Source organism: Erpetoichthys calabaricus, chromosome 7 (assembly GCF_900747795.2).
Source record: "Erpetoichthys calabaricus chromosome 7, fErpCal1.3, whole genome shotgun sequence".
Classification (NCBI taxonomy): domain Eukaryota; kingdom Metazoa; phylum Chordata; class Cladistia; order Polypteriformes; family Polypteridae; genus Erpetoichthys; species Erpetoichthys calabaricus.
The window spans coordinates 142788575-142804948 of record NC_041400.2 but is presented as its reverse complement, the minus strand read 5'-3'; the positions used below and the strand labels follow the sequence as shown (position 1 = coordinate 142804948).

At 38.5% G+C, this 16374-nt stretch overlaps 1 protein-coding gene across 4 annotated transcripts in view; it reads right to left on the bottom strand.

The window, feature by feature from the left end:
• Window positions 1-16374, bottom strand: part of erbin (erbb2 interacting protein) — a 303640-nt gene that overhangs the window by 13909 nt on the left and 273357 nt on the right. For all 4 annotated transcript variants that reach the window (XM_051929687.1, XM_051929688.1, XM_051929689.1 and 1 more), the window contains one exon: window positions 10899-10982. In XM_051929687.1, coding sequence (XP_051785647.1) covers window positions 10899-10982 — 84 coding nt within the window. The remainder of the gene's footprint in view (window positions 1-10898; window positions 10983-16374) is intronic.

The following is a 16374-nucleotide window of genomic DNA, read 5'->3' as shown; positions in this document are numbered from 1 at the left end:
ACAGTAGAAGCTCTGATACCATATATTGTACTGTTTACAAAACTTTAAAAATGGTTTTCACCATGTAAAAGACTACGATTATTTAAGTGTATTCTCCTACATCATAATTCACAGTTGTGTTTGAAGATTTATTTTTTTATCATATATGATACATTATTACGCACAACAAGCCAAGAAAATGTTTTTATTTCCCACAAACAAACAGTGCCGTGAAAAGTATTTGCCCCCTTCCTGATTATTTTTTTTGCATGTTTGTCACACTTAAATGTTTCAGATCATCAAACAAATTTAAATATTAGACAAAGATAACCTAAGTAAACACAAAATGCAGTTTTTAAGTGATGATTTCATTTAAGGAAAAAAAAAAAAAAACTATCCAAACCTACACGACCCAATGTAAAAAAGTTATTGCCCCCTAAACCTAATAACTGGTTATACCACCCTTAGCAGCAACAACTGCAACCAAGTGTTTGCGATAACTGGCAATGAGTCTTTCACATCGCTGTGGAGGAATTCTGGCTCACTCTTCTATGCAGAATTGTTTCAATTCAGCCCCATTGGAGGGTTTCCTAGCATGAACCGCTTTTTTAAGGTCTTGCCACAGCATCTCAATTGGATTCAAGTATAGACTTTGACTAGGCCACTGCAAAACCTTCATTTTGTTTTTTAAGCCATTCGGAGGTGGACTTGCTGGTGTATTTTGGATCTTGTCCTGCTGTAGACCCCAAGTGTGCTTCAGCTTGAGGTCACGAACTAATGGCCAGTCATTCTCCTTCAGGATTTTTTGGTAGAGAGCAGAATTCATGTTTCCTTCAATCACAGCAAGCCGTCCAGATCCTGAAGCAGCAAAGGAGCCCCAGACCATAACACTACCACCGCCATGTTTGACTGTTGGTATGATGTTCTTTTTCTGAAATGCTGTGTTACTTTTACGCCAGATGTAACGGGATGCACATCTTCCAAAAAGTTCAACTTTTATTTCGTCAGTCCACAGAATATATTCCCAAAAGTCTTGGGGGGGTTCATCAAGATGTTTTTTGGCAAAAGTAAGACAAACCTTTATGTTCTTTTTGGTCAGCAGTGGTTTTCGCCTGCCATGCATGCCATTTTTGCCCAGTCTCATTTTTATGGTTGAGTCATGAACACTGACCTTAACTGAGGCAAGTGAAGCCTGCAGTTCTTTAGATGTTGTTCTGGGTTCTTTTGTGACCTCTTGGATGAGTTGTTGCTGCACTCTTGGGGTAATATTTGTAGGCCCGCCACTCCAGGGAAGGTTCACCACTGTTCCATGTTTTCTCTATTTGTGGATAAAGGCTCTCACCATGGTTCGCTGGAGGCCCAAAGCTTTAGAAATGGCTCTGTAACATTTTCCAGACTGATAGATGTCAATTACTTTGTTTCTCATCTTTTCCTGAATTTCTTTAGATCACAGCATAATGTCTTCCTTTTTGGGATCTTTTGGCCTACTTCACTTTGTCTGACATGTTCTATTTAAATGATCTATTGATTCAACAGGTCTGGCAGTAATCAGGCCTGTTGTGACTACTGAAATTGAACTCAGCTTTCCAAAAAATGTGACTAAACACAGTTAATTCATGAGTTAACAAGGGGAGGGGGGTAATTACTTTTTCACAGTGGGCCATGTAGGTTTCGATAGCTTTTTTCCTTAATAAATAAAATCATCACTTAAAAACAGCATTTTGTGCTTACTTGGGTTATCTTTGTCTAATATTTAAATTTGTTTGTTGATCAGAAACATTTAAATGTGACAAACATGCAAAAAAATAAAATCAGGAAGGGGGCAAATACTTTTGCACAGTGCTGTATGCTACTGTGAACAGGGAAGCTGAATTTTAAATTAAAAAAATTAAAAAAATAAAAATTCACCAGTACCAGGAGAGGGAACACTTTGACACTGCATGACTAATGTTAATTGCATACTTAAAAGTAAATCATACTTTCCTGTCCATATAATTAAATCACCACAGATAAAAGTCTATTCTCAGATACTGCATAGATGTCTACACAATAAACCAAGTCTTCATAAAATAATGATGCAAAGATGATAAAATCACAGATGATGAGTGGAAAACTATTCTCCAAATAGTATATACAACGTAAACATTTCTCCAAGATCAACCTAAAATATACACAGGATTACACCCAACTTGCAAGACAGGATACCAGACAACAGCCTATCTTATGCATCTTATACTGTATACAGTCATATGAAAAAGTTTGAGAACACCTCTTAATTCTTTGGATTTTTGTTTATCATTGGCTGAGCTTTCAAAGTAGCAACTTCCTTTTAATATATGACATGCCTTATGGAAACAGTTGTATTTCAGCAGTGACATTAAGTTTATTGGATTAACAGAAAATATGCAATATGCATCATAACAAAGTAGACAGTGGGCACCCCAACACAGATATTACATTAATACTTAGTTGAGTGGAGTTCCTTTTGCAAATATAACAGCCTCTAGACGCCTCCTATAGCCTTTGATGAGTGTCTGGATTCTGGATGGAGGTATTTTTGACCATTCTTCCATATAAAATCTCTCCAGTTAAATTTGATGGCTGCCGAGCATGGACAGCCTGCTTCAAATCATCCCATAGATTTTCGCTGATATTCAAGTCAGGGGACTGTGACGGCCATTCCAGAACATTGTACTTCTCCCTCTGCATGAATGCCTTTGTAGATTTCGAACTGTGTTTTGGGTCATTGTCTTGTTGGAATATCCAACCCCTGCGTAACTTCAACTTTGTGACTGATGCTTTAACATTATCCTGAAGAATTTGTTGATACTGGGTTGAATTCATCCGACCCTCGACTTTAACAAGGGCCCCAGTCCCTGAACTAGCCACACAGCATGATGGAACCTCCACCAAATTTGAAAGTAGGTAGCAGGTGTTTTTCTTGGAATGCGGTGTTCTTCTTCCGCCATGCAAAGCGCTTTTTGTTATGACCATATAACTCAATTTTTGTCTCATTAGTCCAAAGCACTTTGTTCCAAAATGAATCTGGCTTGTCTAAATGATATTTTGCATACAACAAGCAACTTTGTGGCATGAGTGCAGAAAGGGCTTCTTTCTCATCAACCTGCCATACAGATGTTCTTTGTGCAAATTGTGCCTAATTGTAGAATGATGTACAGATACACCATCTGCAGCAAGATGTTCTTGCATGTCTTTGGAGGTGATCTGTGGGTTGTCTGTAACCATTCTCACAATCCTGCACATATGCTGCTCCTGTATTTTTCTTGGCCTGCCAGACCTGGGTTTAACAGCAACTGTGCCTGTGGCCTTCCATTTCCTGATTACAGTCCTTACAGTTGAAACTGACAGTTTAAACCTCTGAGATAGCTTTTTATAGCCTTACCCTAAACCATGATACTGAACAATCTTTGTTTTCAGATCTTTTGAGAGTTGCTTTGAGGATCCCATGTTGTCACTCTTCAGAGGAGAGTCAAAGGGAAGCACAACTTGCAATTGACCACCTTAGATACCTTTTCTCATGATTGAACACACCTGTCTATGAAGTTCAAGGCTTAACAAACTAATCCAACCAATTTGGTGTTGCAAGTAATCAGTATTGAGGAGTGACATGCATTTAAATCAGCAAAATTGCAAGGGGTACCCAAATTTTTGCACAGCCAGTTTTTCACATTTGATTTAATTTCATACAACTAAATACTACTTCACTAAAAATGTTTGTTCGGAAAACAAAGCATACCACTGTTATCTTTTTTGTTCAAAGTACAGTAAATTATTATGCAGGCTGAGAGGGGTTCCCAAACTTTTTCATATGACTGTATATACTCTGACTATTCTGTTTTGGATATTCTCAGAATAGTTTGGGCATTCAGTTTTACTTTTCTGTCAGATGATCTACTTGTCACTGTCTTCAGTGTTATTCAGACATAACAAAAACTCTCAATAAAACGTATAGTTTTTTTTTTCATTCGTAGGTCAGATGAAGAACCTTATTATAACAATCATTACTCATTGTCCTTGAGATCTATTACTTGCGTTAAACTGTAAAAATGTTTTAAAATATGCAACAGAGATACATACAAAATATTCTGCATAGTTTTTTCGTACAGATCAAATTTTCAACAGGAGTTAATGTTTTTTTGTCTTGGATACTGAAACACACTTTACAAAATAAATAAAGGAACTGCTGGGTATATTTCTCTTTTTACATACACAGTATTTTTCCCCTTGGGAAAATAATAATAATAATAAAAAAGTATCTATCTATCTATCTATTTTTTGATGAAAAACTCCTCATATTTGTTAATTTGACTTCACACAGTAATATTAATACAGTATCACTTCCAATTTTGTTTTATTTTGTTTCATTTTCCATGATTGTAATCCATATTACTAACCGAGAATGGTAAACCGGATGGACGCAGGGACATCCGGCCATGGGCCGTGGACGCAAAAGACGTACTGTGCAGGCGCCCCCACAAAACCCCCCTTCCAAGCAACGGAAACCGGATGCAAAGCAACGTAAAATAAGAAATGAGGCGCCCATAGCACACAGAAAAAAGGAGTCAGACGCCAGCGCTACTAACAGAGATAAAATAAAGTGAGGCAAAGCCCCCCTAGCACACAAAAAAAAAAAGAAGTCAGACGCGAGCGCCACACAAACCCATTGGACACGAAACGGGACAGACTACGGACATAGTACACGAAACATACACAAAAAGGAGGATTCGGACCCACGACCACACTAACATAAATAAGAAATGAGACACAAAGCCCCATTACTGAACGAACCGTCCGTATTAAACATACGTCATCTGAACACATTCAAATTATGCAGCATAGGTCGATCTCATTACACTGCTGCACTATTAACCGTACAACCACAGAAAAGGCTCCATATTAACAGTGAGTGCGATCCTCCTTATTACTTATCCATATTTCTAACGCTGAAGAACAAACAAGTCATGAATTCACGATCACGGGTACAAAACGATACGGCTCGAGTGACGGGACCAAACACACGAACCCGCATTTAAAAAAAAAAAAAACATGTCGGTCGACTAACCGACATACAAAAATGGGCAAGACTCAATACAAACAATGAACGCCCTAAACTGCAACGGGCTTCTCACACAGCACAGGCAAATCGATTACAGCTCCAGAATAGCACGTCCCAAATCCTGCACATACAACGACGCGCCTCTCAAACGGCACAGACAAAACATACACGTCAAGGACATCAACGACAGACACCTGCTAAACGATTGCGCCAGTTAGCTGACAACGCGTTCAATAATGAGTCCACTATTCATGAAAATTCATTGGGATTAATGAATGTCATTTGCAATCATTGTCATTCACTTAACTTCCCTGAAGAAACAACTGGCAATACAAGTAATGAACTTACACGTTATTGTCAAAAGGGTCAAATTTGACTGCCTCCTTTACATTCATATCCTGCATATCTACAGAAGCTTCTAACTAACGAAGTACCTGAAAGTAAAAACTTTATGAACTGCATTAGATCCTACAATAGTTCATTTGCTTTTGCATCTAATGCCATCCAGTCACTTACTCAACACCATTGATAAACTTCTACAAACGTTGATGAATAATAATATTCCCTTTGGAGGAAAGGTACTTTTATTAGGAGGAGATTTTACACAGTGCTTAGCTATTGTTCCACATGCCATGCGCTCGGCTATTCTTCAGTCCACCTTAAAATACGCAGACAATTGGCATTGCTTTCAAAACAGTTACGGAGATATTTGAAACAGCAATCTCATTACACCAAATACCCCTTTTAACACAACGAACTATATTATGTCCAGAAAATATTAATGTTGATCACATTAATAACCAAATCATTTCATTACTTCCTGGAGTGGCACAGCTCTTTCTAAGGTCTGACAAAGTTGCCTCTGATGACGACAATGACCATCTTAATTTCCCCTTAGAATATTTAAACACTATTAACCCACCCGGATTACCACAACACAATCTTAGCCTTAAAAACGGAACAATAATCATGCTATTAAGAAACCTTCACACTAAACAGGGTTTATACGATGGTACACATTTAGTCGTCAACACCATGCCACACAATGTTACTGAAGCAAAACTTCTTACAGAATCACATGCTAACAATACTGTTCTAATTCCTAGAATTGACCTTACAAGTTCTGACCTGGAATTACCTTTTACACTTAAACGGCGACAGTTCCCCATTAAACCTGCCTTGACCATGACCATCAACAAATCACAAGGACAAACCATACACAAAGTTAGCATCTACCTCTCTGAGCCCGTTTTTGGACATGGACAACTTTATTTGCTTCCTATATGCGTCATCTACACCTTCACACTATGCTATATCTCATTCATACATCACGCTGTTTGTAATTTCACAACACCAGGGGTTGGCGAGCGAAGCGAGCAGGGGGCGGAGCCCCCTAGTTAATGTAAAGAAAACTGACTGAGGCATTCAAACATTTTTTGAAGCCACTTCTTTAAAGAAGAACAGTCACATTTTTCTATATTTTATAGCAAAAAGTATTCTTTCATGTGGCAAACAAGGCACCAATTTTCGTATAAATGACCAGAGAAGAGCAGACCAGTGACATGACTGGTTCAGTACTGAACTAGTGGAAGAACTCTAATCCTAAGAATGACAGACTTTGTGCATATCTCCAGAAATATACACATACTTATAAAACACAATCTGACAGCTAATTAAGATTTGACTTTGAAAGAGGCCTTGGATATACAGGTGCTGGTCATAAAATTAGAATATCATGACAAAGTTGATTTATTTCAGTAATTCCATTCAAAAAGTGAAACTTGTATATTAAATTCATTCAGTACACACAGACTGATGTATTTCAAATGTTTATTTTTTTTAATGTTGATGATTATAACTAACAACTAATGAAAGTCCCAAATTCAGTATCTCGGAAAATTAGAATATCAATTAAGACCAATGCAAAAAAAAGGATTTTTTAGAAATGTTGGCCAACTGAAAGGTATGAACATGAAAAGTATGAGCATGTACAGCACTCAATATTTAGTTGGGGCTCCTTTGGCCTGGATTACTGCAGCTATGCGGTGTGGCATGGAGTCGCTCAGTCTGTGGCACTGCGCAGGTGTTATGAGAGCCCATGTTGCTCTGATAGTGGCCTTCAGCTCTTCTGAATTGTTGGGTCTGGCATATTGCAACTTCCTCTTCACAATACCTCAGGTCAGGCGAGTTTGCTCGCCAATCAAGAACAGGGATACCATGGTCCTTAAACTGGTAGCTTTGGCACTGTGTGCAGGTGCCAGATCCTGTTGGAAAATGAAATCTGCATCTCCATAAAGTTCGTCAGCAGCAAGAAGCATGAAGTGCTCTAAAACTTCCTGGTAGACGGCTGCGTTGACCTTGGACCTCAGAAAACACAATGGACCAACACCAGCAGATGACATGGCACCCCAAACCATCACTGGCTGTGGAAACTTTACACTGGACCTCAAGCAACGTGGATTCTGTGCCTCTCCTCTCTTCCTCCAGACTCTGGGACCTTGATTTCCAAAGGAAATGCAAAATTTACTTTCATCAGAGAACATAACTTTGGACCACTCAGCAGCAGTCCAAAGGCAAGACGCTTCTGACGCTGTCTCTTGTTCAAGAGTGGCTTGACACAAGGAATGCGACAGCTGAAACCCATGTCTTACATATGTCTGTGTGTGGTGGTTCTTGAAGCACTGACTCCAGCTGCAGTCCACTGTTTGTGAATCTCCCCCACATTTTTGAATGGGTTTTGTTTCACAATCCTCTCCAGGGTGCGGTTATCCCTATTGCTTGTACACTTTTTTCTACCACATCTTGTCCTTCCCTTCGCCTCTCTATTAATGTGCTTGGACACAGAGCTCTGTGAACAGCCAGCCTCTTTAGCAATGACCTTTTGTGTCTTGCCCTCCTTGTGCAAGGTGTCAATGATCGTCTTTTGGACAACTGTCAAGTTAGCAGTCTTCCCCATGATTGTGTAGCCTACAGAACTAGACTGAGAGACCATTTAAAGGCTTTTGCAGGTGTTTTGAGTTTATTAGCTGATTAGAGTGTGGCACCAGGTGTCTTCAATATTGAACCTTTTCATAATATTCTAATTTTCCGAGATACTGAATTTGGGACTTTCATTAGTTGTCAGTTATAATAATCAAAATTAAAAGAAATAAACATTTGAAATACATCAGTCTGTGTGTAATGAATGAATCTAATATACAAGTTTCACTTTTTGAATGGAATTACTGAAATAAATCAACCTTGTCATGATACTCTTATTTTATGACCAGCACCTGTATATATAGTAGCTCCACTAACAAAAGTGATTAAAGCTCTCATCCTGGTGTAATGATAGTACTTGTACTCTTAAACTAAAATGACAAAAACAGAAACCACATGTTCAGAGTGTGCTGAAATTTATAAAGAGGCCTTTATAAGGGCTAGTCTGACTACAATTCTAAATTATTAGATGAAAAAAAAGAAGTATTCCTTGTGTACTGTTAAGAACAGTTCCCAATCTAACAAAAGGGAATTCTGAATTACAACTGGCATTAGCTATGCAGATTTTATAAAGTAAATTAGTGATAAAAACTGACAATACAAGATCAATACACGATCCCAGATTACAGCATCATTTTACAGACAAAATACTACACTGGCAAACTCTGACCCTCCTTGTTCATACCACTTTATATTTTAAAGTTGATAACAGGAAGTGTTAACTTTAATTTCTAAACTAACTGACCCTAAGGCCCAATCCAAGCATAACAAGTGAAAAGTCAATTGTGATTCTGGCAGCATGTATTTTTAGCATTATGAATAGGTTATTACTGAATGGCACAGAATTTGTAATGCACTAAAAGTGTTAGTTATTGGACCATTACTGAAAAAATGAGGGGGGAAAAAAGGAACTAGACCCACATACACTTAACAATTATAGACCTGTTTCAAATTTACCTTTTCTTTTTAAATACTTCAAAAATACTTGCCACACAGCTTCAGTCTCACCTTATTTATTTGAAAGATTCCAGTCTGGCTTTTACACCAGTCGCATTATGTGTTATAAATGACATTTGAAAATCCTCTGATGAAAAAAAAAAAATCTACAATAAAAAAATCTACAGTAATTGTGCCATATTTGTTTTCAGTGCAGCCTTTGACACCTTTGATTATTCTATTATATTACATAGACTGGAAAATTACATTGGGTACAATTTGTGCGTGGTTTAGTTCTTATTTATCAGATCAATTTCAGAATGTACAAAAAAATGTGTCCATGGTAGTTTGTTGTCATATTCCAGTTAAACAGAATATTCTCCTTGGCTCATTACTTGGACCTTTACTGTTTTCATTTTGAATACTTCCATTGGGAACTACCATTAGAAAACATGACATTCATTTTTACTCGTATTCAGATGATACCCAGCTATACCTTTCTTTTAGACCAAAAAAGGTTTCTCCAATAGTATCCCTTAATTAACTGTGCCAGTGAATTAAAAGACTTTATGAATGATAACTATTCATCTCTGAATAAAGATTTTTTTTTAACTGAATGGTCTAAATATTAGTTTTACTAAATTAGAACCTTAGACATTATTTTCTAAAACACATTTAAAATCTGCTTTTTTCCAGCTTATAATTATGAGAAAATTAAAAAGACAATTTATAAATATGGAGAATACTAATGGGATTGACTACTGTAATGTCTTATTCACAGGCTGTTCATTCTATATATGCTGCTGCAAGAATCATTACAAGAACCAGAAAATATGACAAAATAACTCATTCTTAAGACTTTACATTGGCTACCAGGTAAGCTTGTGGCTGATTTCAAAATTCTCCTTCTTACATATAAAGCCTTTCAAACTAAAGCTTGAATTACGATTTCAAAATGCTAGTCTACTAAAGATTCGGAGGATTAACAAAACAAAAGTGAGAGGTCTAACTTCTAGCTACAGGTGCCCAAAAATGTGAAATGATATGCCTGCTTATATACAGCAGAAGAGGTACCCCCTCCCCCCTTTTGATTTCAGATTTTAAATCTAGGTTGAAGACTCTCCGCTTTAGTCTACCATGCCTCGATTACAGCTGCTGATTAGCTGTGCATATTTTAACCTCTGTGTATTAGACATTTGTACAAAAATGTAATACAATAATTATGATCTGTAACTAACCCACCTCTGTTATGTTTCTATTCTCTGTGTCCTGCTGTCATAACTGGTGCCACTGCTCATGGAAAGACATCTGTGATACTGGAAGCCTTGCAATCAACTGTTAACATTACACAGCCCAGCAGACTTGTATTGTAGAATGTCCAGGAGGGGGAGGGTGGATGAATGGATGGATGGCCTAGGTGTCTAGGACTCTGTCAAATACTGTTAGGTTCCATTTCTGTTAATCAATTTGGAACCATTTTGTTTTACTTGTGTTTTAACAAATCTGCATCTTTATAATGTAGTAAAAAATGAGTAATTTTAATTGAATTTTACCTGTGAACTTGTTATAGTCCTCTAATCCTGTACTCAGTAAAGACTGCTATACAAAGATAACCTGAATAAAATTAAATCTTTAAACATCACAAAGAGCACATACCTTGTGTACATTATTTGATTTTTGACAGCTAGTTCATTATCATGTATTAATAATGACATTGTTAAAACAAAAAATATAAAATTGAATGTGGCAATATGAATAAAAAAGTTGGTAAATTATCAAAATAATTAAAAAGAAATAAAGAATACATTCAATAATAAAGAATAATGAGCTTCTTCTAAATATCTTCAAAGTAAAATGATAATGAAAACTTGAACAAGGTGGTTTGCAGAATAGACTACAGAATCTTAATGCAAGGATCTCAACTTACTTTTCTCATGCTATCCATAGCTACCTCCTTGTGTCCATGTGTAATCACAGCATAATTCTGCTGTCCTGAACAGAAAACATCATCCTACATAGGAAGGAAGAAAAAGAATTACTCAGAAAAGTTTATATTAAATAAAAACACAAAAAAACATGAAAAAACCATACATCAAACACACAATGTACTGCTAGGTATAAAAAAATCAACTTCCAATTTTGTTGAATTACAAAATTTATATTTATTGTGCACTGTTTTTTTGTTCTTCATATTCTCTTCTCATCTCCAACAGCTTTCCTATCATACATACTAACTGCTAGTGCATCCTCATACAGTACTACGTGTTCTGAATCTTCAAGAAAAATGACAGAATAATTCTTAACTCAATAGCAAACGTTTTATGCTGGAATGAATATAATATAAGCAATAACAAAAAAAGGAAATACTGCAATTGGACTTTGATACTAGTATATAAATAAGTAACTGGAACCCTTAAATGATTTGAATGGTTGTCAACTGTACACACCTTAAGTTGAATCTTTACGGGTAAAATAGCTTCACTTCATTAAATATTTAACGGGTTTACAGTAAAGATTTATCAAATAACAGATTGTAATGACACTCATGTCAACAGTAAGATCAAGTAATCATAAATGTAATTTATTTTCTTCTTTTTGTGATGAACAATTCTTTAAATCAAAAGGGAAAAGGGTAAAGAATATTACCAAGCATAAAAACAGGAAAGTCGGTTTGAGACACAGATGAAGAAAGTTGAAACACTGTCTTTATTTTTCCTTCCATTTTTTTAGTGTGTGTAAAACCTTTACGTTTCTTCCCTTCACAGATACATTTTCATGCAACCCTTCTTTAAGTCTTTAAACCATATGCTGTGCACTAAATTCAACAGTAATGGAAATTGAAAATAAAAAGGATGAAATAAATGGGGAAAATATTTACAGATGCTGGCATACAAGCTAGAGGAGAGAAAATAGTGGACCTCCAAGGTAAAGAAACATAGCAAACTTATATTTTGATAATGAAAAAAAGCTGGATAAACCTATATATAAAATTAGATATTATCTTCTCATATTTCTGTGCTCTCAATGTGTTGCTGCCTGCAATAAAGTAAAAATAGCACTTTGCAACAAATTTCAACCCAAATCCAATCTGTAAGAAAGATTGCTACACCCTGTTGCAGCTGCATATAAAACTACATTGCTCAACATTCCAGTGCAATACGTTAACGAAAAACATTCCTTTCTAAGATGCAAAGCTTTTAAAAATATGTGCTGAGAGAAGTTTTAAGCCATTGAAAAAAAAAACAAAGAAATCAATGTTAAAACTATTAGAGAAGATTACACTCTCTAACCAAAGATCACTGACTTTGTAGTTGTGTTGTCTGCTCTAAGACCACATTTTAGACATTTAGGTTCAAAGAGGTGCACACTTTGTGCTGTGTTGTCTCAGATGGATGGATCACCTACTGAACAGACCTGGGAGGCACAAGTGGGTAGTGAGGGTGTCCTAGGAATAACTACGGGATGCCTCTATTCAGAATAAGGTAAACTGCAAAAATCCTTCTATAACTCTGGAGGAGTTGTGGATGCTAAGTCCTAACAGACAATGCTTAAGATCTCAGCATTGGAGTCAAGGGAATGAGCTGTGCCCAAAAGATTTCTTGTGCCTCTCAACAGCAGTCCTAGGATCCACTGTTGCACATCAGTGATAAGGGAAACTTTGAGATGATACTGGTAGGCCTAAAAGCATCTGTGACACTGCAAAGGCAAAGTCCTATGTGTGGATGGAGTTTGGTGCAGCTATAGAGAACAACTTTAAGATGACCTCAAACAGTTTCTGGCAAAAGGTTCAATGATTCTAGAAGATTAGGTGGGATGTTGCCATGGCCGCCCTTAGAAAAGTTGGGGAAATAATGACCTCAACTAGGGATTACACTATGAAGTGGAAAGTACGCTTTGAGGAACCACAACCAGTGAATACAGTGATCCCTCGCTATATCACGCTTTGACTTCCGCGGCTTCACTCTTATCACGGTTTTTTCTCATACATGCTACGTCACTACGCATGCGCTTTCTGATAACTTTTACCCAAGCCCCACAATGGCTCCTAAACGTACTGCTTTTTCTAAGCCTTCTGACAGTGAAACTAAGTGCCGGAGGAAGATGCTTACCATCTAGAAGGTGAAACTCTTGGATATGATTAAAGATGGCAAGAAAATCATGGAGGTTGCCCGCCATTACGACTTGAATGAGTCTACTGTTCGCTCCATCCGTAAAGATGAAAAGAACATCCGTGAAAGGGCTACTGTCTCTTTCAACAAGGAAACAAAGCGCGTCGTGACAAGTCGTAATAAGTTCATAGTGAAAATGGAGTCTGTCCTAGCCATTTGGATCAGCTAGAGCCGCAAGAAAAACATTCCAGTGGATTCGCTGGTCATCTGGGAGAAGGCGAGGCAGCTCTATCAGAGCTTTACGGCGGACGAACCTTAACCAGGACCCTCTTCTGCAACGTTCATGGATTTCACAGCGAGCAAGGGTTGGTTCGAGAAGTTCCAGAAGAGGAATCATCTGAAGAGTGTCGTTCTCCAAAGAGAAGCTGCCTCTGCTGACCAGCCTGCAGCACAGGACTATGTGAACAACATGTTCCAGAAGATCCTTGAGGAGGGCAAGTATCATTCAGAACAGGTGTTCAATATGGACGAAACAGGACTGTTCTGGAAAAGAATGCTTTCCCGGACATTCATTTTCAAGGATGAGGCCAAGGTCCATGGCTTCAAGGCATATAAGGATCGCGTTACTACCGTTATGTGTGGAAATGCTGAGGGATTTTTGCTCAAGCCTGCCCTTATCTACAAGGCCAAGAACTCTAGGGCCCTGAAGAATAAAAACAAGAACCAGCTGCCAGTGCATTGGATGCACAACAACAAGGGCTGGATCACGAAGCAGCTGTCATCGGACTGGTTCCACGAGTGCTTCATCCCCCAAGTCAAGCTGTATCTCGCGGAGAAGGGACTCGAGTTTAATGTCCTTCTCCTCATGGACAATGCTGGAGGTCATGCGCAAGACCTATCCTACGGTGGTGTGCGGATCGAGTTCCTTCCTCCCAATACCACTTTGCTGATCCAGCCCATGGATCAAGGCGTTATTCGCGCGTTCAAGGCCCTCTACACGCGAAACACCCTGCAGCACCTCGTCGAAGGCATGAACCTTGAGGAGAACTTCTTGCTGAAGGAGTACTGGAGGCAGTATACAAGCGACCTGTCTGAAGAACATCCAGGCTGCATTGAAGGACATAAAGAAGGAGACCGTGAAGGCCAGCTGGAAGATGTTGTGGCCTGAAATTGTCCAAGACTACAGAGGATTCACCCCAGAGGATATAAGCAACTCGGCAGTGGATAAGGCAGTTAGGCTAGCCTGGATGCTGAGAGGAGAAGGTTTCGCGGATATGACCCGCGATGACGTGGATGAGCTGCTGGAGACACATTCGGATCCCTTAACTGACGAGGATCTGGTGGAGATGACTAAGTCTGCGAGTAAGGAGGAGGAAGAGCAGCCAGAGGTTCCTGGGGGTCAGGAGGAGGAAGTTGGCCTTAAATTTGAGCGTCTCTTGCAAGTCGTGAGAACTATTAAGGTAGTACAGGACATGACTGGCGAATGGGACCCACAAATGATGCGTGCATTGCAGTTCCAGAATGCACTTGATGGAGCGATAGAACCCTACAACAAGGTCGTAAACAGGTTTTCTATACTCTAACTGCAAAAATATTCGATTTGTAAATAAAGAATCCTACTTCGTGAAAATTCATTTATCGTGGTAGAGTCTGGAACGGATTAACTGCGATAAACGAGGGTTCAATGTACACCCTTTTGAGAAGGTAGTGCCAGAAGAGTCTACCTATATGGTGGTGGTCACCACTATAACTCTAATGCTCTGCAGTGGTATGAGATCTGATTGCAAATCCTGAACACCCTGGATATTGTGGTTATGTTTTGGCTAATGTGCCTCTTTGAGGAGGCATGGACAGCAAAAACAGTACTTCAGGACTCGCAGAGTGAGCAAGCTGCAGCCAATCCCTGGATAGTGCCCAGTTTGGAACCCAAAGGGTGCATCTCTATCCGCAAAATGATAATGTCATCTTAGTTTCATCAGATTATGATTCTGAATGTGCAAAAGAATGGCTTATGCTCAAACAAGAATTAGCATCTCCAAATATGAGGTCATGGTCCCCTCCAAGAAAAGAGTGACATGATCCCTGAAGCTAAGGATTGAGTAGCTGCTCTGAATGCAACAGTAACTTGTTCATGATTGAAGGCAGAGGTGATCACAAAATTGACGATAAAATCTGTGCAAAGACAGCAGTTTTAAGAACATTGTAGCAGATTGTGAGGACGGTGAAACAGAAGCTATATCGAGGGATAAAGCAGTTGATTTAACAGTCACTCTACATACTCTTCCTAACCTAAGGGCCTGATGTCTGGATAATAACTGAAAAAATGAGATCAAAAATACAGGTGGGCAAAATGAGGTTACTGAATTGGGCTGATGGGCTCGCCATCTGTGAAAAGGTGAGTAGCTCAGCAATATGGAAAGGACCCTGGATTGGAAATGCTACTTCTGTGGATTAAGATGTTTTGGACATGTACCTGTGATGCTCCCTGGGTGCCTCCAATTAGAAGTATGACCCATTAAGAGAAGACTGAGGGACAGACCCCGGAACATGCTGGATTGATTACATATCTTGATTGTGCTAGGAGTGCCTGCAGCACAGCTCAGCATGTTGCTACCAAAACCCTTACTAGGACAAGTATAAAAAAACGTTGATAATTATCCTCGAGCTGCTCCAAGAGGGCTCCTGAAAAGACCATATTGCAGACAATATTCATGAATTCAATTTATTACTTTCAACACATTATACATGTTTTTCTTCCTGTTAAAACCGTTTACCACACAAGCATGATTTGTGACACATACAATAAAATGCATTTGGTGCAAGGCTTACTGCAGAAAGCCCAGCCCATTTACCAGTTCTTTGTGTAATTCAATTATAGTTGAATCTCTGTTAGTTACAGAAGACCCTATTTTACCAATGTTATTTTTCTTAAGAAACTGAATGATTTTGCTAGTGGAATGCCAAATAAATTAATACAAAGTAACACTGCAAGCACTCTTGTACTCTATTACAAGGTTTGTAAATAGCAGGTGGAATTTACTGTCGTAAAGTCAATAACGTAGAGCTGAAAACCAATCTTTAGCTAAAACTATGCCCTTCCCATGGTACCAGGTACATATTTATGAGCAGTCGTGTAATCCAATATGTTACTCATTGTGAACAATCCATGAGTAGCAGAAAAATTAAGAATTCACAGCTTGGAAGGCGGTTTCTCACGGTTACATCTGTGACAATGCGGGTTTGACTCCATGCTCCCATCTTCTGTCTTGGAGCCCTTGTACCCTGCACCGTTGG